Source organism: Scyliorhinus canicula, chromosome 28 (genome assembly GCF_902713615.1).
Source record: "Scyliorhinus canicula chromosome 28, sScyCan1.1, whole genome shotgun sequence".
Classification (NCBI taxonomy): domain Eukaryota; kingdom Metazoa; phylum Chordata; class Chondrichthyes; order Carcharhiniformes; family Scyliorhinidae; genus Scyliorhinus; species Scyliorhinus canicula.
Genome location: NC_052173.1, coordinates 14,120,638 through 14,142,336, shown reverse-complemented (window position 1 = coordinate 14,142,336; position 21,699 = coordinate 14,120,638). Strand labels below are relative to the sequence as shown.

General features: G+C 50.0%; 1 protein-coding gene across 1 annotated transcript in view; it reads right to left on the bottom strand.

Moving 5' to 3' along the window:
• cd63 (CD63 molecule) overlaps nt 1-7,374 on the bottom strand; it is a 46,133-nt gene extending 38,759 nt beyond the window's left edge. Inside the window, exons 1-2 of the mRNA XM_038786498.1 lie at nt 7,264-7,374; nt 6,926-7,011 (exon numbers count right to left, since the gene is read on the bottom strand). Coding sequence (XP_038642426.1) covers nt 6,926-6,991 — 66 coding nt within the window. The 5' untranslated portion in view covers nt 6,992-7,011; nt 7,264-7,374. The remainder of the gene's footprint in view (nt 1-6,925; nt 7,012-7,263) is intronic.
• Between the last annotated feature and the right edge of the window lie 14,325 nt (nt 7,375-21,699).

Below are 21,699 nucleotides of genomic sequence, written 5' to 3'. Positions count from 1 at the left end.
CCTACCTAGCACTAAGGAAAACTGTTGTGGTTATTGGAGGTCAGTCATTTCAGCCCCAGGACACCACTGCAGAGCACGTCATAGGTCCAGCCATCTTCATCAATGACCTAACCTGGGGATGCTCGCACACATTTCAGCACCACGACTCCTCAGATGCTGAAGCAGTTTGTGATGCAGCAAGATCTGGACAACATTCAGGTTTGGGCTGATAAGAGGCAAGTACCATTTGCACCACACGTGCCAGGCAATGGCCATCTCAAACAAGAGAGAATTTAACCATTGCTCCATGGCATTACCATCACTGAATCCCACACTAACATCCTGGAGGTTACCATTGACCAGCCATGTCAATACTGTGGCTACAAGAGCAGGTCAGGGGCTGAGAATTCTGCAGTGAGTAACTCACCTCCTGACTCCCCAAAGCCTGTCCACCATCTACAAGGCACAAGACAGGAGTGTAATGAATACACTTGCCTGGATGAGTGCAGCTCCAACAAAAAGCTCAACACCATCCAGCAGCCCACTTGATCAGCACCCCATCCATCATCTTCAACATTCACTCCCTCCTCCACCAAGGCACAGTGGCAGCCGTGTGTACCATCTACAAGATGCACTGCAGCAACTCACCAAGGTTCCTTAGGCAGCACCTTCCAAAGCCATCCTCTACCATCTAGAAGGACAAGAGCAGCAGATACCTGGGAACCCCACCACCTGGAGGTTCCCCTCCAAGTCACTCACCATCCTGACTGGGAAATATATCGGCCGTTCTTTCACTGTCGCTGGGTCAAAATCCTGGAACTCCCTCCCTAACAGCACTGTGGGTGTACCTACACCACATGGACTGCAGCGGCTCAAGAAGGCAGCTCACCACCACCTTCTCAAGGGGCAATTAGGGATGGGCAATAAATGCTGGCCTCGCCAGCGACGTCCATGAATTAAGTTTTCAAAAACACCACCGCAGGGCATATGCAAGACCGCATTCCATAGAATCCATGGAGTAGGGAAAGAGGTCATTCGGCCCATCGAGTCTGCACCGACCCTCTGAAAGAGCACCGTACCTAGGCGCACTCCCCTGCCCCATCCCCGCAACCCCACCTAACATTTGGACACTAAAGGGACAATTTAGCGTGGCCAATCCACCTAACCTGCACATCTTTGAACTGGGGGGGGGGGGGAGGAAACCGGAGCAGACATGGGGAGAACATACAAACTCACATTCTTTCAGCTGTACCAATATCATTGGTAGGAAGGTTTGGATTCTTATGACACTTCTGTATTTGGCACATCTTAAAAGTGACAACATTGCTTGATAATGTTCCAAGAGAATAAGGGGCAGGAAGGAAGATGGTGAAATAATGTTAAAATTCTATTTCATTACGTAAGGAGAGGGGTGGAATTACTGAGTTAGAAGATTGCAACATCAGACTACCATTCAGAACATAGGCAAGCAAAGAGCAAGAAAAACATAGACTCCATTACTTAAATCACTGGCCTGGCCCCCCGAGAGTACGAAGCAGAAAATGAGTTCATTCCTGCAGAGAGTAATTGGAAAGAACTATTCCACAAACAAGTGACAGCCCATAATATACATGACTTCCATCAGCTTACAGAGTGAAGACCAAATCAAAAGCACGGTCACAGCAACAACAAAAAAACTCCCTTTAACAGCCTCACTAATCTTCCAGGAAGTGAAATATTCTAGACACTGCTGTAAGCAACGCAGGTTAAATATCAGTGGCATTTAAAAAGTAGTCATGTTTTTCTCAATACCTATGCGTTAAAATTAGAAAAAAAAGTCATGACTGGGTGGGGCAGTTTGAGGTCATGTGATGAAACTTTAATTCAGTTTAAGGAACCTAGTTTCATTGCCTGGGGGCGAGGAGGGAAGGAAAATAGGGACAGGGAAGAAATGTTTTTTTTAAAAAAAGCTTTAATTAGAGCTACCAATTTCAACAATGTATGTTTAGGCTCCGAGCGAAAACACGTTAGCTCATTTCCCATTATGCAGAGTGACCCATGGCGTGGAGCTCTGCTGCAATGTCTTGTGGGAAAACATCAACCCTACCCCATGGAAGGGGAGTCGCAACATCCTTCAAGTACATACACCGGCAAATAAGCAACTAAAAACCTACGCATTTCACAGAATTGATTTTGCATCAACTGCGATTTGCTGAAAAATGTTCCAAACCGGTGTGTGAAGAACAGCCTTGTATGCACGGTTTTGATTCTTACCTCACAAAACAAATAATTTTTTTTGTTTTAAAAAATTGCAGCCAACTGTTCCAGTTGCACTTTGCTAATTGAGGCTACCGAACAGACTGGTTGACAAACTAAGAATTAACTTCACGTTGGTTAAACCTGAAGCACAGGCCTTGATGTAACACCTCTAAGCTTGTTCTACATTGCAAAAACCACACTCCTGCAACAAGGGTAGGTGTTACTGGCTGCCTTGAGCAATCGCACCAAACGCTGGCTATACACAGACATATCACCACTCTTATTTGAAGCGATTTCAGTGAAGTTCTTAAAAACTTGACTCGTAAAAACTCATCACCTTTTGAGCGAGAGGCTTGTGACAAAGTGGAAAACAAAGATGAATCAGTTCGGAGTGCAGTCACCCTCACCAGAGCTTACCCAGAAGTCTGCTGTCTGTGCCCTTACTCACAGCAAGAACCATTCTGTTTGCTGCCCTAATAATCTTTATTATTGTCACAAGTAGGCTTACAATAACACTACAATGAAGTTACTGTGAAAAGCCCCTAGTCGCCACATTCCGGCGCCTGTTTGGGTACATGGAGGGAGAATTCAGAATGTCCAAATGACCTAACAGCACGTCCTTTGGGACTTGTGGGAGGAAACCGGAGCACCCGGAGGAAACCCACGCACACACGGGGAGAACGTGCAGACTCCGCACAGACAGTGACCCAAGCCGGGAATCGAACCGTAAACGAACGTAAAACAACTTGTCATTTGGTACATTAGAAATCAGGGCTTGCAAAGGTACTTCAGAGCACCGAGAAGTCAAAAGTCACGAGGGTATCCAGCAACACAAGACTGTCCGTGCGGCATTACAGAGACAAGCCGAAGCTCTCTGTCCAGCATTGTCAGGGCAGCCCCCAAGAATTTTCCAACCTTAACACAGGGGAACATCTAAACTGCAGAAAGAGGAGTGTAGAATATTGTTGTTCCTGTTAACAGTCAGAAAATGCATGTGAGCCGATCTGGTGAGAACAATATGAAAAGCTTTAACAGCGGTTCTCTTTTCCCAGCAACACGCAGGTTCTGTAGTACCAAACAACACAACAGACATATATTATGTAGCTGTAGATCCAAAAATCACCAAACTAAAACGTCCCCACCAGGTCACAAGAACAGCAACCATTTAAGAATCCTCCCAGTTGGCAGCCATTACACATTCTCAATCCCCTGACCAGATTCTCTTTTTTTTTTCCCCCAGAGGGGAGACAAAACGTCCCCTGAGAAGTTCTGGAGCCAAGGAGGGCAAAACAAAGTAAGCTCCTGGGACTTGTACAATCTTACCCCAAAGTTACAACAAAGGCAGGCTGAGTTAAAGACACACTCCCAACCCCAGTGGTTCTCCCCCCCCCCCCCCCCCAGAACGATTTGAGAAGCATCCATTTCAATTTGAGAATGCCTCCCATAATGTCAAGATGACCACAAAAAAAATTGACCAGCAGGAGATTAAATGGCAACATTTAAAGCAAATCAGGAACTGCTTGAACAGCATGAAGGAATAATCAAGTAATACACATCCAAATGTTGTTAAGATTGAATCTGAGGCATAAACAAAAATGATCGAGTCAGTGGGGTTAATCCCAGACAGTTGTGATGATAAAAGTCCCAGACTTCAAAATGTCAGCTCTCTCTCACTCTCCACCGATGCTACCTGACCTGCTGAGAATTTGCAGCATTAAAGTTTTCAACAAATCCCACTCCCCTCCCTCCGGCCTCGCTAGAAAAACCTGAAATTCCTGCTTGTAAACAATCAATTTTGAAAAGAGAGAAGGAGGCAGTGCAGGAAATGAGACTGAGGACACCGATAGCTCGTTCATGAGGACGGGGCACGGTTTAGTAAGTGAGGTTGGCACACCCATAAATATCGCTGGTGCAAAATCTTGTCACAACTACCACTCAGTCAGGTAATCTTTAAAACAAAAGCTTCGAGGAACATCCTGCTCACACAATCCCAGTCCTCCCACGTTGATCACCCTAGTGACCACCCCCCTCCCTCACACAATCCCAGTCCTCCCAAGTAGATCACCCTAGTGTGTCCCCCCTCCCTCACACAATCCCAGTCCTCCCAAGTAGATCACCCTAGTGTGCCCCCCCCCTCACACAATCCCAGTCCTCCCAAGTAGATCACCCTAGTGTCCCCCCCCCCCTCCCTCACACAATCCCAGTCCTCCCAAGTAGATCACCCTAGTGTGTCCCCCCCCTCCCTCACACAATCCCAGTCCTCCCAGGTAGATCACCCTAGTGTGTCCCCCCCCCTTCCTCACACAATCCCAGTCCTCCCAAGTAGATCACCCTAGTGTGCCCCCCCCTCCCTCACACAATCCCAGTCCTCCCAAGTAGATCACCCTAGTGTTTCCCCCCTCACACAATCCCAGTCCTCCCAAGTAGATCACCCTAGTGTGTCCCCCCTCCCTCACACAATCCCAGTCCCCCCAAGTAGATCACCCTAGTGCCCCCCTCACACAATCCCAGTCCTCCCAGGTAGATCACCCTAGTGTGTCCCCCCTCCCTCACACAATCCCAGTCCTCCCAAGTAGATCACCCTAATGCCCCCCCTCACACAATCCCAGTCCTCCCAAGTAGATCACCCTAGTGTGTCCCCCCTCCCTCACACAATCCCAGTCCTCCCAAGTAGATCACCCTAGTGCTCCCCTCACACAATCCCAGTCCTCCCAAGTAGATCACCCTAGTGTGTCCCCCCCCCCCTCACACAATCCCAGTCCTCCCAAGTAGATCACCCTAGTGCCCCCCTCACACAATCCCAGTCCTCCCAAGTAGGTCACCCTAGTGTGTCCCCCCCTCCCTCACACAATCCCAGTCCTCCCAAGTAGATCACCCTAGTGTGTCCCCCCTCACACAATCCCAGTCCTCCCAAGTAGGTCACCCTAGTGTGTCCCCCCCTCCCTCACACAATCCCAGTCCTCCCAAGTAGATCACCCTAGTGTGTCCCCCCTCACACAATCCCAGTCCTCCCAAGTAGGTCACCCTAGTGTGTCCCCCCCCTCCCTCACACAATCCCAGTCCCCCCAAGTAGATCACCCTAGTGTGTCCCCCCTCCCTCACACAATCCCAGTCCTCCCAAGTAGATCACCCTAGTGTGTCCCCCCTCCCTCACACAATCCCAGTCCTCCCAAGTACATCACCCTAGTGCCCCCCCCCCTCACACAATCCCAGTCCCCCCAAGTAGATCACCCTAGTGCCCCCCCTCCCTCACACAATCCCAGTCCCCCCAAGTAGGTCACCCTAGTGTGTCCCCCCTCCCTCACACAATCCCAGTCCTCCCAAGTAGATCACCCTAGTGCCCCCCCCCCTCACACAATCCCAGTCCTCCCAAGTAGATCACCCTAGTGTGTCCCCCCTCCCTCACACAATCCCAGTCCCCCCAAGTAGATCACCCTAGTGTGTCCCCCTCCCTCACACAATCCCAGTCCTCCCAAGTAGATCACCCTAGTGTGTTCCCCCTCCCTCACACAATCCCAGTCCTCCCAAGTAGATCACCCTAGTGCCCCCCCCTCCCTCACACAATCCCAGTCCTCCCAGGTAGATCACCCTAGTGTGTCCCCCCCCCCCCTCACACAATCCCAGTCCTCCCAAGTAGATCACCCTAGTGTGTCCCCCCCCCCCCACACAATCCCAGTCCTCCCAGGTAGATCACCCTAGTGCCCCCCCTCACACAATCCCAGTCCTCCCAAGTAGATCACCCTAGTGCCCCCCCCCCTCCCTCACACAATCCCAGTCCTCCCAGGTAGATCACCCTAGTGTGTCCCCCCCCCCCTCACACAATCCCAGTCCTCCCAAGTAGATCACCCTAGTGTGTCCCCCCCCCCCCACACAATCCCAGTCCTCCCAGGTAGATCACCCTAGTGCCCCCCCTCACACAATCCCAGTCCTCCCAAGTAGATCACCCTAGTGTGTCCCCCCTCCCTCACACAATCCCAGTCCTCCCAAGTAGATCACCCTAGTGTGTCCCCCCTCCCTCACACAATCCCAGTCCTCCCAAGTAGATCACCCTAGTGTGTCCCCCCTCCCTCACACAATCCCAGTCCTCCCAAGTAGATCACCCTAGTGTTTCATTCCAATAGCCAAAACAATCTAGTCTTATTCACCCTTGACAATAGTCAATTCTCCCCCCTCCCCACCTCAATGTCCTATATTTCTCTCTCTCCCCCCCCCCCCCCCCCTTCCATTTCCTCTCCCAAACCATGACTGAGCCCTCCCACAAGATCCTGCATTTCCAGGGGGGGGGAATCAATCCACGTAGCTGGTCCCATTTTTTTTAAAAAGCTGCCTCAATGTTGGCAGACGTTTTGTTCTCAAGGAGTTTAGCATTAACCAGAGAGAGTGGGAGAAAAAAAAAGAGATTAAAAAAAAGAGGGAGGATAGCACAGTAAAGAGACTTTGAAACACCAAGAAAATCAGCCAAACCAACATGTTTAAACAGTGCATTATTTCTAACCAAAAAAAAAATTGCAGTTTGGGATGCAATAGTAATTAAGTTTTCTCAGCACGTCCACACCACAACATTGACCAAATTTGACAGAATTGTAGTCCAGTCACATTTAAGGTGATACTCTTCCCCCCCCCCCCCCCCCAGCCCCCCACACACACACCTAGAAACACCCCCCTCAAAAAAAAAGTGACATTAAAAAAAAAACAACTTAACACTCACCCAAAACAAGAAGTTAAATATGAACATCAAGTACTTGACACACTTCATTGCTCCTTCTACGGCCATTTTTCACTCGAGTGGGTTCTCTGGAAGCGGGAGGAGGAGGAGGGGGGAAAAAGAAAAGAAATATATTGAGGGGGAGAAAGCAACCTTTTTAACATTTTAGAAAGAGGTTGGGGAGGGGATTTAAAGACGTGGCTAAGTGGGGGGTGGGGAATCATGGTTCTCCAGCCTGGCCAACAGTCCACACAGCAGATATTTAAAAATCAATGTAACAGAGCCAATAATTGAGAGCAAAATATTTTGTTTTTTGTTTGAAAATAAACATCGGCATTTACCTCAGATCCTCAGAGTCACAACACTGTTCCAGAGAGACTGGAGCACAACCGAGCAATTCACACCCTCGGATCTGACGTTGAAAACTCCCCCACACACACACACTGCTGAGCTCAAACGTAAAAAAGAGGCAGAGCCTGCACTTCTACCCACCCCCTTCCCTAAAACCAGCACCAATGGTCCAGCCCCCTCTCCAGGAGACACACAGCAGAGCTGCACCCAACATTCCTGCCTCTTCAAATGACAATTTTCCTCCCCAGACACTTGTGCAACTGTTACATCACACACACAGATTTCATCTGCATTGCAATTTTAAGAAAGCAGTTGCAATAGGTTTTATTTGTTGTTATAATCATCAAAATCATCTTTTCTTTGTGTCACAAGTACATTAACTCAGGTCCCAGGTTCGATTCCCGGCTTGGGTCACTGCCTGTGCGGAGTCTGCACGTCCTCCCCGTGTGTGCATGGGTTTCCTCCGGGTGCTCCGGTTTCCTCCCACAGTCCAAACATGTGCAGATTAGGTGGATTGACCGTGCTAAATTGTCCCTTAGTGTCCAAAGATGTGCAGATTAGGTGGATTGACCGTGCTAAATTGTCCCTTAGTGTCCAAAGATGTGCAGGTTAGGTGGATTGGCCATGCTAAATTGTCCCTTAGTGTCCAAAGATGTACAGGTTAGGTGGATTGGCCGTGTTAAATTGTCCCTTAGTGTCCAAAGATGTGCAGGTTAGGTGGATTGGCCATGCTAAATTGTTCCTTAGTGTCCAAAGATGTACAGGTTAGGTGGATTGGCCGTGTTAAATTGTCCCTTAGTGTCCAAAGATGTACAGGTTAGGTGGATTGGCCATGATAAATTGTCCCTTAGTGTCCAAAGATGTGCAGGTTAGGTGGATTGGCCATGATAAATTGTCCCTTGGTGTCCAAAGATGTGCAGGCTAGGTGGATTGGCCATGTTAAATTGTCCCTTAGTGTCCAAAGATGTGCAGGCTAGGTGGATTGGCCATGTTAAATTGTCCCTTAGTGTCCAAAGATGTGCAGGCTAGGTGGATTGGTCATGTTAAGTTGCTAAATTTAAATTGTTAAACTGCAGCACGGTAGCACAAATGGCTGGCACTGTGGCTTCACGGCGCCAGGGTCCCAGGTTCGATTCCTGGCTTGGGTCACAGTCTGCGCGGAGTCTGCACGTTCTCCCCGTGTCTGCGTGGGTTTCCTCCGGATGCTCCGGTTTCCTCCCACAGTCCAAACACGTGCAGGTTAGGTGGATTGCCCTTAGTGTCCAAAAGGGTTAGGAGGTTATGGGGATAGGGTGGAAGTGGGTCGGTGCAGACTTGATGGGCCGAATGGCCTCCTTCTGCACTGTGTTCAAAGTTCTCTGAACTTGGGGGACTATTATAAACATTGTTGAATGTTGTTTGAGATTAGCAAGAAAACATTCCTAATGTTCTCATGGAATGACTCCCCATCAAAAATGAGCTTAGTGTGGGTTAGAAGGTAGTTGGGCGTTCACTGTATCTGCTAGGAAAAGACTTGCATTTATATAGTGCCCTGGGGCATCCCAAAGCGCCTCACAGCCCTAAATGAAGCACGATTGAGATGGTACTGTATTCTCATTTCGAAGACACAAAAGGCTCATTTTGGGCTAGGCCATTTGTATTCGTCAATTTAGTGTTACAGAGCAGATTTGATGAGGGGCCATGTTCTGTGGGTTGTCAATTGCCTCTTGACCAGGTTAATCGCACTGCATATTGGAACTTTAATTTTTGACTGACAGTCCTCGTTAATTGAGATAGTACCTTCAAAAAAAAAGAGACTTTTCTATACGTCGAGTGGGTCTGATGATAGAATCCCTACAGTGCAGACGGAGGCCATTCGGCCCATTGAGTTCTCACCAATCCTCTGAAAGAACATCCTACCTAGGCGCACTCCCCTACCCTAGCCCCGTAACCTAAAGGACGCTGAGGGGCAATTTAGCATGGCCAATCCAACCAACCTAATCATCTTTCGACTGTGTGAGGAAACTGGAGCACCCGGAGGAAACCCACGCAGACATGGGGAGAATGTGCAAATCCCACACAGACACCCAAGGCGGAATTGAACCCAGGACCGTGGAGCTGTGAGGCAGCAGTGCTAATCACTGTATCACCGTGCCATCCTATTACCACTCTCACAAGGCCATTTCCTGAGGAGGAAGGCAGTGGGAAGCTTTGACACACTCATGGTCACATATTGAGCCCCAGCATACAAGCCCTCGGTCAGATCTCGCAACCTGGGGCAGCACAGTGGTGCAGTGGTTCGCACTGCTGCCTCACGGTGCCGAGGTTCCAGGTTCAATCCCCGGGTCACTATCCGTATGGAGTGTGCACATTCTCCCCGTGTCTGCGTGGGTATCACCCCCACAACCCAAAGATGTGCAGGGTAGGAGGATTGGCCACGCTAAATTGCCCCTTAATTTCATTGACTTAATTGAAGCCGACTCGTGACAATAAGCAATTTTCATTTTTCATTTTTTTTCAATTGTAAATAAAAAGAATTGGGTATTCTAAATGTATTGTTTTTTTTATGTTTAAAGATATCGCATCCTGCCCTGAGGTACCTGGGGCTGGATTATCCGTTCTGGAGACTAAGTCCCACGCCGGCGTGAAACTGGCGCAAAACGGCCACCGATTCCCTGTACCGGGGGTGGGGTGAGGAGGCTGCCAGCCAGGCAGCGTAGAGCTCCCAGCTCTAGCTGCCGATACGGCCTGGAGAGTTGCCGGGACCGTGGCCGCGCAAGTGCATGGCGGCGGCCTGCAGTGGCCGTGCTGTGTTTCATGGCGGATGTCGCTTGCGGACCCGGCCAACGTTCGGACGCCGCTTTTCAGGGGGACGGAGCCGCCTCCGATTTCGGCATCATCGGGGATTCTCCGCCCTGTCGCCAAACGCGATTTCGGCGTTTGGGATCGGAGAATCCAGCCCCTGATCTTTGGCAAGCTCGAAGGAGGGGTTCTATAACAGGCCTGCGATTTGCACCACTGTTTGGGTTGGGGGCGGTTTCCTTGCCTCATGTAGACTAGTTGATGGAGATTGAATGCCATGATTAATTAATAACTCCATCCCCATTGTATTATGCAGAATGGTAGAAGACAAACTACCATCTAGCCCTCTACACAGATAAAAGACAAACTGACTCCCCTCGCATTTCAGTACCGAGCCTATCCAGCTTTCTTGTTCACTGACCCCACAAAAGCAATCGTTTGAAAAGATGCTATAACCCTGGCAATCGATAGATCTTGATCAGCATATTTAATACGAGCATTCTTCTGATCAGAAGCAAGGCCAACAATCAGTCACAGTCTCTGAATGCTATCTATGGTTATTCAGAAATGTTTGTAAATCAAAATTAACTGTCCCAAAACGTGGCTTTAATAAGGACATGGGGAGCCAACACCGAGTAAAATAGGAAGTTTTAGTTACACAAACAGTATGTCCCGGTAGCTTCCGACTGGGTTTCTTCAGAGGTTGGTGATTTACTGGCTGACCTTATATACATGGGTTAATTGAGCTCCGCCACCCTATCAGGGGAGATCGTACCCTGCAAGGAGCCTGGGGAAGACAAGCATTCTCTACTCGTAGCTTCTGTGCGGGATACATTCTCCCAAAGTCCAAAGATCCCCTTGGCGAGCGATGAGGCCGAGGACATCGGAGTCTCTTCGGCTCCGGAAAGTCATCATGGAGCTGATGTGCTGGATCAGTCGGCGGATACCTAGCTGGTGACGTCGTCTGCGCCAGGAACGTCGTGGGGGACAATTGTTAGGAGATGGCTGAACTATGAAGTCGCCATCCGAGACCTCAAAGGTCTGCGTCTCCAATTTGGAGTTGTAAGACACAACGTCGGGCATGTGGCGTCGAGAGAAAGTGGAGGCGTCGCAGCAGGCTGGTCTCGCGAGGTACCTCACGAGGGAGTAACTTCCGTGAGCAAATGGGATCCAGGTGCCCTCTCATGAGTTGCCCCCGGACCTGAACTTGGTGAGAGACTGTTCCTGTTTGACGGACGACAATCCCAAAGAACCAGTGAGCACCGTCATTGAAGTTATAAACGAACAGCGCGCCTTCAGGTGCGAAGCATTGGAGAGATCGACGTTGAACTGGGCAACGTCCTTGAAATTCTTGGTTATGCCGCACCTTTGCCCCAATGTCCAGTAGAGGCTTACAACCCATTAATATCTCAGCGGGGGGCCACCCCAGATAGCGGGGGAGCTCGTACTCTGCAACAAGCATTCCCACTCCATAGGTTCCATGCGAGATATTACGATGGCCATCTCGCTGGCTATAATTCCATGGGAGTCAGTAGTTCTGTCCAGCATCCCAGTGGGGCATTCCTCATATATGGGTCAGGATGGTGAATAGTCAACAGACCATTTCACCATGGGATTAGTATCACACATGGGTCTGGCCCTAATCCTACCCTAAAATATGACTAATATTTACATAGAACATACAATGCAGAAGGAGGCCATTCGGCCCATTGAGCATGCACCGGCCCACTTAAGCCCTCACTTCCACCCTATCCCCGTAATCCAATAACCCCTCCCAACCTTTTTGAACACTAAGGGCAATTTAGCATGGCCAATCCACCTAACATGCACGTCTTTGGACTGTGGGAGGGAACTGGAGCACGAGGAGGAAACCCACGCAGACACAGGGAGAATGTGCAGACTCCGCAGAGTGACCCAGCGGGGAATCGAACCTGGGACCCTGGAGCTGTGAAGCCACAGTGCTATCCACTTGTGCTACCATGCTGCCCACAACCGTGCTTACCCAACACTCACACACAAACACTTTCCAGTGAAGAGAGAGGGATTGATGGAGTGGTTAGAGGTTTGTCCCAGCACTGTCTGATCTTTTCGCTCCCTATCTGAGAAAAGAAGAAGACTAATTGTTTGCGTCTGATTGCGACCAGCTGGATCAGGATGACAATGGCTCAGTCATTCAAGGGCTCAAGCTTGCCTGATGGTTGCAACGCAATGCAACTGGAGGAGGGCAGCATTGTCTCTTTCAGCTGAGGGAAGCAGGGAATTCTGGGGTTTGGCCTCAGTCAGTGCTGTGCCATGGGCCAATAGAAACTCTTTGGCAGTGGTGTGTCACGTTTCATCCAAGGAGTCCAAATTGCTGGGGCACTTGACACAAACGGTTGAAATCTGAAGTGATGGGTGGTGATGGGAGAGGCTCCAACTTACACGGGTGATCAGGAGTCTCCCATTCCAACGCCTGCCATTGACATGTGTTGGAAGCAATTCCAGGCTGGCACTTGACCTCTTTGGCCGTGTTATGAATGCACCTTCCGGGCAGCACGGTGGTGTAGTGGTTAGCATTGCTGCCTACGGCGCTGAGGACCTGGGTTCGAATCCTGGCCCTGGGTCACTGTCCGTGTGGAGTTTGCACATTCTCCCCGTGTCTGCATGGGTTTCACCCCCACAACCCAAAGGTGTGCAGGATAGGTAGATTGGCCACGCTAAATTGCCCCTTAATTGGAAAAAATAATTGGGTACTCTAAATTTTTTTTTTTAAATGAATGCACCTTCCTTGGCTATCCACCCTTGGGTGGGACTCAACCCCAGAGCTTCTGGCCCCGGAGGCAGAGATGCTATCCACTGCACCACACGATCTCCTCTTTGGCAGTAGATAGAACAGTACAGCACAGAACAGGCCCTTCGGCCCTCAATGTTGTGCCAATGATGTGAGGTGAGAGTGACTGCCCTTGACATGAAGGCCACATTTGACCGAGTGTGGCATCACGGAGTCCGAGCAAAACTGGAGTCAATGGGAATCAGGGGGGAAACTAGTTGGAGTCATACCTGACACAAAGGAAGATGGTTGCCGTGGTTGGAGGTCAAACATCTCAGCTCCAGGGTATCACTGCAGGAGTTCTCAGTGTTAGGAAAGAGTTAATGTTCCTCAGTGCATACGTTAGAATTGGAGCTTTAATTGTTTAAAGACCTTGGGTGGGATTCTCCATCCCGCGCACCCGCTTTCTGGTGCGGCGCAACCCCGTCAGCAGTGGGAACCTCCAACGGAGAAACCATCCCCTTATTGTTTGATGACTGCACACACACACATATGTATATATACATAAAGGGAGCTCGCTTTAGGGATGGGCAATAAATTCTGGGCCTAGCCAGCGACACCATCACATGAAACATTTCTAAAAAGTAGAGGCAACTAATGTAAAGTTCAGCTACTTAATGAAATGCTATTGAACATACTCTAACTGCAGGTAATGAGGTCGGACCTCACTTCATCAGTCTCTGTGAAGCAATGTCCTGCCTGCTGTCTTATTGACAGGGCGATTCTTGGAGTTATTGTTTGGTACCTGGGTTGAGTTGCCAGCTTTTTGGGAGCTTGTTTCTTGCTCACACTAGGGGTAGGAATTATTCGGAAAATGGCAGAACCATTTTGTTTATCATCCAGTAAGGATGCACGGCGGGCACGGTAGCACAGTAGTTAGCACTGTTGCTTCACAGCTCCAGGGTCCCAGGTTCGATTCCCGGTTTGGGTCACTGTCTGTGCGGAGTCTGCACATTCTCCCCGTGTCTGCGTGGGTTTCCTCCGGGTGCTCCGGTTTCCTCCCACAAGTCCTGAAAGACGTGCTGTTAGGTGAATTGGACATTCTGAATTCTCCCTCTGTGACCCGAACAGGCGCCGGAATGTGGCGACTAGGGGCTTTTCACAGTAACTTCATTGCAGTGTTAATGTAAGCCTACTTGTGACAGTAACAAAGATTATTATTATTTATGTTGGTCCATTGACCACTGGAAGCTGTTCCAAGGAAGTACCTCAAAGATGTGATGGGCGATTCCTTCCAGAAATCCCCAAGTGAGGATGACATGGAAGTTTCCCGGGAAACATGCATTGGGCACTGGCCCTTGCAATGGGAACCATTTGATACTTTCATTTTAAATCGTAAACTCCAGATGACTAATTGCAAACTCTGCATGGTTCTAACTCTCTTCCAGCAATAATTACCCCCTAAAAGTTAGAAGAATTAAAAGTACCTCTACCTTCTGGTTAACTATAGTACAATTCCACCCCCCCCCCCCCCCCCCCCCCCACCCTGACGAACTTCTGACCCCCTATAGGGCCTTATACCTGCCCTGCCAACCCCTCGCAACTACACCCCCCCCCCCCCCCCCCCCCCCCCAACTACGCACCCCACCTCTATGACCACCGGACACCCCTGCCACTGACCACTCCCCATAGACCACCCCTGCGGTCACCAAACATTCCCAAACTGACAACCCGACCCCGCTGAAATCCTGCGCCCCTCCCATGATTACCCAACCCTACTGAACAGCCAATGCCCGCCCCCCCAAATTGACCACTTGACCTCACTTAACACCCACCACTGACCACCCAACACCCCCTCCATTGAACGCCCACACTCACTGACTACCCAACATCGCTGAGCACCCAATCCCACTGACCAACCGACCCTCACCCGAGGTCCTCTTGACCAACCGACCCACTCTACCCTCCCCTTCACCCCCAATGCTCCCCACTTACCTTCTCCCTGGCTTCTCAAAGTGCCTGGATCTTTCACCCTATCTGCTCTACGCCCGCAAGCGCCATAAAAAGGGGACTGTCTCCCTTCCCTCCAACTCAATTACCCTTGACACACGGCCTTGGGATCCCGCTGCACTTCACTGCTCACACCCGGCCTGAGTCAGCGGGTCAGCGGAGAAAGGAGTGGCTTCATTTCCAGGTAGGTAACTCGGAGCGGAGTGGCAGTACGACTCGGAATGCCACTCCAGAGAAAATTTGGAATAGTTTTTCATAAATATTTAATTAAAGTTACATCTCTATGTTTGGGTCATTTTCTTTCATTGCGAATATTCATTTACATGTCATTTTGTAACATGTGAGCAATGTATAAAGAATGTGACAGAATCACAGAATACTACCGTGCAGAAGAGTCCCTTTGACCCATCGATTCTGCACTGACGCATGAAAGACCCTGACCTGCCCACCTAATCCCACTTGCCAACACTTGGCCCATCACCTTGAATGTTATGGCGTGCTTTTTGTTTTATTCATAGAATTTCTACAATGCAGGTGGAGGCCATTCGGCCCATCGAGTCTGTACCGGCCCTTGGAAAGAGCACCACTTAAGCCCACGCCTCCACCCTATCCCCGTAACCCAGTAACCCCACCTAATCGAAAGACAAAATGCTGGAAAATCTCAGCAGGTCTGGCAGCATCTGTAGGGAGAGAAAAGAGCTAACGTTTCGAATCCGATGACTCTTTCTCAAAGCTACGCCAAAAAGCTACCCTAACCCGAACCCTACCTAACCTTTTGGGTACCAAGGGACAATTTAGCACGGCCAATCCACCTAACCCGCACATGTTTGGACTGTGGGAGGAAACCGGAGCACCCGGAGGGAACCCACGCACACACGGGGAGGACGTGCAGACTCCACACAGACAGTGACCCAGCCGGGAATCGAACCTGGGGACTCTGGAGCTGTGAACTAACCACTGTGCCACCATGCCGTCCGTCAATATAGCCAAGAATGGTTTCCATGTGGATAATAAAGTGAAATTGAATTGAATTGAAATTGAGTTGGGGGGGGGGGCAGTATTACGGGGGACATATTGGCTGGAAAGGCCCAAGGCTGCCTCAAGGACCACCCCCTGCTCATGACAGATGAGAGGAACTGCGAGTGTCTGCCACCCAAGCCTGTGGTCAAATTTCAGTCAGCCTCAATTTGCACCTTTAAAGCAGGATCTCGTCCCCTCCCGACAGGTTGTCCCAAGGATGGACGAAAAAGAGCCGGATAAAGTGGCAGCCTGTCACACGCACCTCCTGCTCCACCACCAGAGATATTCTCCATCCCCTTGATCTCTCTGCAGCCCACCCTATTCCACAGCCCACATTGTCCCTCTGTCAAGATCCCTGTGTGTTCCTCTTGGGCGCAGCGGGGTCAGTTTGGGTGGAGGTTGGGGAGGGGGTAATTGGCAACCTCAGTTTTAATTGCCTGAACCCTCAATTTCGGCCTGGCGAGCAGGGTTCAAACTGGGTGAACTCTGGCTACTCCGTAGCTTTGTCCTTTATTGCGAGGACGGTGGAGTGTAAAAGTAGGGAAGTCTTGCGACAGCTGTACAGTGCATTGATGACGCAATACCTCGAGGACTGTGTATGGTTTTGGCCTCTTTACTTAAGGAGGAATCTATTTGTTTTGAAAGCAGCCCAGAGAAGTGACTGGGCCGGTTCCTGAGGTGAATTGGTTATCTTGTGAGGAAAGGTTGGACTCCCATTGGGGTTTAGAAGAATGAGAGGTAATCTTACTGAAACAGAGAAGATTCTAAAAGGGGCTTGACAGGGTGGATGCTGAAAAGATGCTCCCTCTTGTGGGGGAATCTAAAACCAGGGAGCGCAGTTTCGGAATAAGGGGTCTCCCATTGAAGATGGAGGAGGGGAGGAACTTCCTGCCTCGGAGGGATGTCAGTCTGGAATTCTCTTCCTCAGGGAGCATTAAAGACTGGCTCATTGAGTTTATTCAGGGCTCAATTGGACAACGTTTTGATCAACAAGGGCTAATTTTTAAATTTTCTTTGGTATCACAAGTAGGCTTACATTAACAATAGCATTAATAAGGAAGTTACTGTGAAAATCCCCTAGTCGCCACATTCCGGCGCCTGTTCGGGTCACTGAGGGAGAATTCAGAATGTCCAATTCACCTAACAGCACATCTTTCGGGACTTGTGGGAGGAAACCGGAGCACCCGGAGGAAACCCACGCAGACACGGGGAGAACGTGCAGACTCTGCACAGACAGTCACCCAAGCCGGGAATCGAACCTGGGACCCTGGCGATGTGAAGTAACAGTGCCAACCACTGTGTTACCGTGCGGCCCTTTTGGGAGGGGATACAGGAAAGAAATTGACGCCACAATCAGATCGGCCATGGGGCAGGATTTTCTATCCCCTCCCCCAACGTGCCTTATTTTCTGGTGGGAGGGGTGGGTGGGACGTTCGCCATTGGCCATCAGTGGGATCTTCCATTCCTGCCAATGCCTATGACGTTTTGTGTGGCTCACCCGTTCTGATAGTGTTCCATACTGGTCATTTAAGTGAGGTTACTAAAGGGCTGGCAGCAAAGGCACATTCTGAGTTACTGACTTCATCAGGCACGGTTCAAACAGGCACAAAAAAAATATGATTCGTAAAGAGAAAATACAAGGTCAATTCAAGCCTTCTCCTTGTGACCTTTCAACTTTCACAGAACTGGGAGCGTGCGAATGACGTTGCACTGACTTAATTCTTACACAAATAGGAACAATAAGGTCCCACAGAATCTGTTGTATTTAAATAAGATCTGACAGGAAATCTGACCTCATCGGCACTGAGCTTCAGAATCACGAGTGGGTCATGAAGACTGTGTCACAAGTTGACCATGTTGTACATTTACCAAGACCCCGGGGATATCTGATCAGTCCCATGAATAATCTGTTGAGATGAGCTTTTGTTTTGAAAGTTGTCGGCATCTATCTTTCTTTTTGGGGCCCGAGGAAGGGAGTGGAAAGCTGCAATGGAACTATTTTGGACAGTTTTATAGTTCAGCTGGCATGGTCTGTTTTGCCTCGTCTCATTTGAACATCGACCTGGAACTACAGAGATTCGCAGCACACATACGGCCCCTCGCGTCTGTGCTGCCTCTTCGTTGAAGCGGTCCCGATTGAAGATGGAGATGAGGAGAAATCTTTTCTCTCAGAGAGTCATTAATCTGTGGAATTCTCTTTCCCAGAGAGTGGTGGAGGCTGGGTCATTGATAGTATTTAAGGCCGAGGTAGATAGATTCGGGATTGACAAGGGAGTCAAAGGATATAGTGGGTCGGAAGGAAAATAGAATTGAGGTCACAATCAGATAAGGCGTGATCTTGTTGAATGGTGGAGCAGACTTGAGGGGCCGAATGGCTCCTGCTCATAATTCCCATGTTCGTATCAAGTTAAATCTGTTGTACAGCACAGAAATAATTCAGCATCTGTTGTACAGCACAGAAATAATTTATGGGCAGCACGGTAGCATTGTGGATAGCACAAATGCTTCACAGCTCCAGGGTCCCAGGTTCGATTCCGGCATGGGTCACTGTCTGTGCGGAGTCTGCACATCCTCCCCGTGTCTGCGTGGGTTTCCTCCGGGTGCTCCGGTTTCCTCCCACAGTCCAAAGATGTGCAGGTTAGGTGGATTGGCCATGATAAATTGCCCTTAGTGTCCAAAGATGTGCAGGTTAGGTGGATTGGCCATGGTGGATTGGCCTTAGTGTTGGGTGGGGTTACTGGGTTATGGGGATAGGGTGGAGGTGTTGACCTTGGGTAGGGTGCTCTTTCCAAGAGCCGGTGCAGCCTCGATGGGCCGAATGGCCTCCTTCTGCACTGTAAATTCTATGACAAAATTCTAGTTGGTCCGCGGTGGTGATTATACTCTAGACGAGGCACCTCCCAAACCCTTTTCATCTCACTCCAAACCCTTCAACCCATTTCTCCCTCTTGTGCTCCATCTAGCTTCCCTGAAATAGGATGCCGACAATGGAGAAGGAGGCCATTTGGCCCATTGAGTCTACACTGACTCTCTGAAAGAGAGCCCTAGCTGGGTCCACTCCCCCGCCCTATTCCCATAACCCCACCAAACTTTTCTTTCTATAAATTTAAAGTACACAATTCTTTTCAATTGAAGGCAATTTAGCGCGGCCAATCCACCTACCCTGTACATCTTTGGCCTGTGGGAGGAAACTGAAGGAAACCCAGGCAGACACGGGGAGAACGTTCAAACTCTGCACACTCACCCAAGGTCGGAATTGAACCCGGGTCCCTGGTGCTGTAAGGCAGCAGCGTTGACCACTGTGTCACCATGTCACCCCACGGAGGAGGAGCGAGAGACGGAGAAGTTTATAAAGGGAATTCCAGAGCCCAGCTGAAGGTCTCGAGTGATTAAATACAGGGATGCGCAAGAAGCCAGAATTGGAGGAGTGAGAGATCTCAGAGGGTTGCAGACCTGGATAATAATCTTATCATCTTTATTGTCACAAGTAGGCTTACATTAACACTGCAATGAAGTTACTGTGAAAAGCCCCTAGTCGCCACATTCCGGCGCCTGTTCGGGTCACAGAGGGAGAATTCAGAATGTCCAATTCACCTAACAGCACGTCTTTCGGGGCTTGTGGGAGGAAACCGGAGCACCCGGAGGAAACCCACGCAGACACGGGGAGGACGTGCAGACTCCACACAGACAGTGATCCAAGCCGGGAATCGAACCTGGGACCCTGGAGCTGTGAAGCCACCGTGCTCACCATTGTGCTGCCGTGCCGCCCAAACATATAGAAAACACCATCCCTGGGATAAGTTCAGAGTGTTAGGAACGGAGTGAGGCCATGGAAGCATTTGGAAACAAGGTTGAGAGTTTTACTCACAAAAGCTGGAGTTTGTTCGTAGGTCACATGGACTCGAAAGGTTAACTCTGCTTCTCTCGGGGCAGCACAATGGCGCAGTGTTGGAACCCATGTTAAAGGATGCCCCTATGTTGTCTGGTCTCTGGATCTTTCACCACCACCTTCTGAAGGGCAACTAGGGATGGGCAACAAATACTGGGCCTAGACAGCAATGCCCACCTCCCGTAAATGAATTTTAAAAAAGCCCCCACATGGGTGGGAACTGATTCTTCGAAATGTGCCCTCATATTTCCCCAGTTAGTGTCAGCTGCTCTTCATCAGCTTCAGCTGACGGAGCACACACTCAATTCTCACATTAACAGAGACCAGGGGCTGAGAGGCTGAGATTGGTGGAGGTCATCCTGAGGGTGGACCGCAGATATTCGCTGGCGCCTGAGGAAGCGTGACTAAAGGCGAGGTAGAGGCTCCAGATGGAACTTGGGCTGCTGTCCACTCGAAAGGCGGTGGGACAATTGCCTGGAGCCAGAGGGGCGGTTTTTGAGTACGGGGAGAAAGCGAGTTGGATGCTTGCGCATCAGTTGAGGAAGCAGGGGGGTGGGGAGGGAGATTGGAAGAGTGCGGGATGAGAGGGGCACGGTGGTCTTGGACCCAGAGGGGGTGAATGGGGTTCTGAGGCCTTCTATCGGAGGTCGTATAACTCAGAGCCTCCAGCGGGGGGATGAAGGGATGAGGTGGTTGTTGGATGGGTTGGAGTTCCCGAGGGTTGAAGAGGCGAAGGTGTAGGGACTGGGGGCCCCGATTGGGCTGAGGGAGGTGATGGATTGCGTGGGGACGATGCAGGTGGGGAAGGCCCCGGGGCTGGATGGGTTCCCAGCCGGGTTTTAGAAGACGTTTGGGTTGGAGCTGGAGCTCCTGCTCGTTGGGATGTATAATGAGTCGATGGTGAGGGGAGAGCTCCCCTCCACGCTGTCTTAGGCCTCCATATCGTTCATTTTAAAGAAGGACAAAGACACGGAGCAATGCAGATCGTACCGCCCGATTTCACTGTTGAATGTGGGCGCGAAGTTGTTGGCAAAGCTGTTGTTGATGCAGATAGAGGATTGCGTGCCGGGGGGTGGGGGTGATAGGGGAGGACCAGACGGAGTTTGTGAAGGGGCGGTAGGCGTCGGTGAATGTACGGAGGCTGCTTAATGATATTATGATGCCCTCGGAGGGCCACGAATTGGAAGTGGTGGTGGCAATGGACGCGGAGAAGGCGTTCAATCGGGTTGTCTTACCTTTTGTCCTACATTTTGGACTCCGTTGGGAGCTTCAAAAGGACCATGGGGCTTTTGGGTGAGTTTGGGTGCTTAAAGGGGGTGAGCGGTTGCCGCAGTTAGTTTTTGTATTTTTGTCATTATGTTTATATTACAAATGCCTTCAATAAAATATTTTTCAAAAAACAAACATTAACAGAGACCAGAATTCTCATAGAATCACTGCAGTGCAGAAGGAGGCCATTCGACCCATCGAGTCTGCACTGACCCTCTGAAAGAGCATCCTGTCCAGGCCCACTCTCCCACCCTCTTCCTGTAACCCGTAACCCCATAACCCCACCTAACCTTTTGGACACTAAGGGACAATTTAGCATGGCCAATCCATCTAACCTGCACACCTTTGGACTGTAGGAGGAAACTGGAGGAACCCCACGCAGACACGGGGAGAACGTGCAAACTCCACACAGTCACCCGATGTTGGAATTGGACCTGGGTCCCTGGCGCTGTGAGGCAGCAGTGCTAACCACTGTGCCACCGTGCCACACCATGTCTGAGATGCAGGTACTGCCACCCTGTTCTCACTTTTTTCCATCTGAGTGTCCAAGGTCGTAGGAAAAGGATTAGGTAATTTGGCTCATCGAGTCTGCCCCGCAGTTCAATTTGTTCATTGCTGATCATCTCTCTACCTCTTCGCCATTTTCCCCCACTATCATCATATCCCTCGATATAGTTTGTATCCAGAAATCTAGCGATCCTTTCTCGA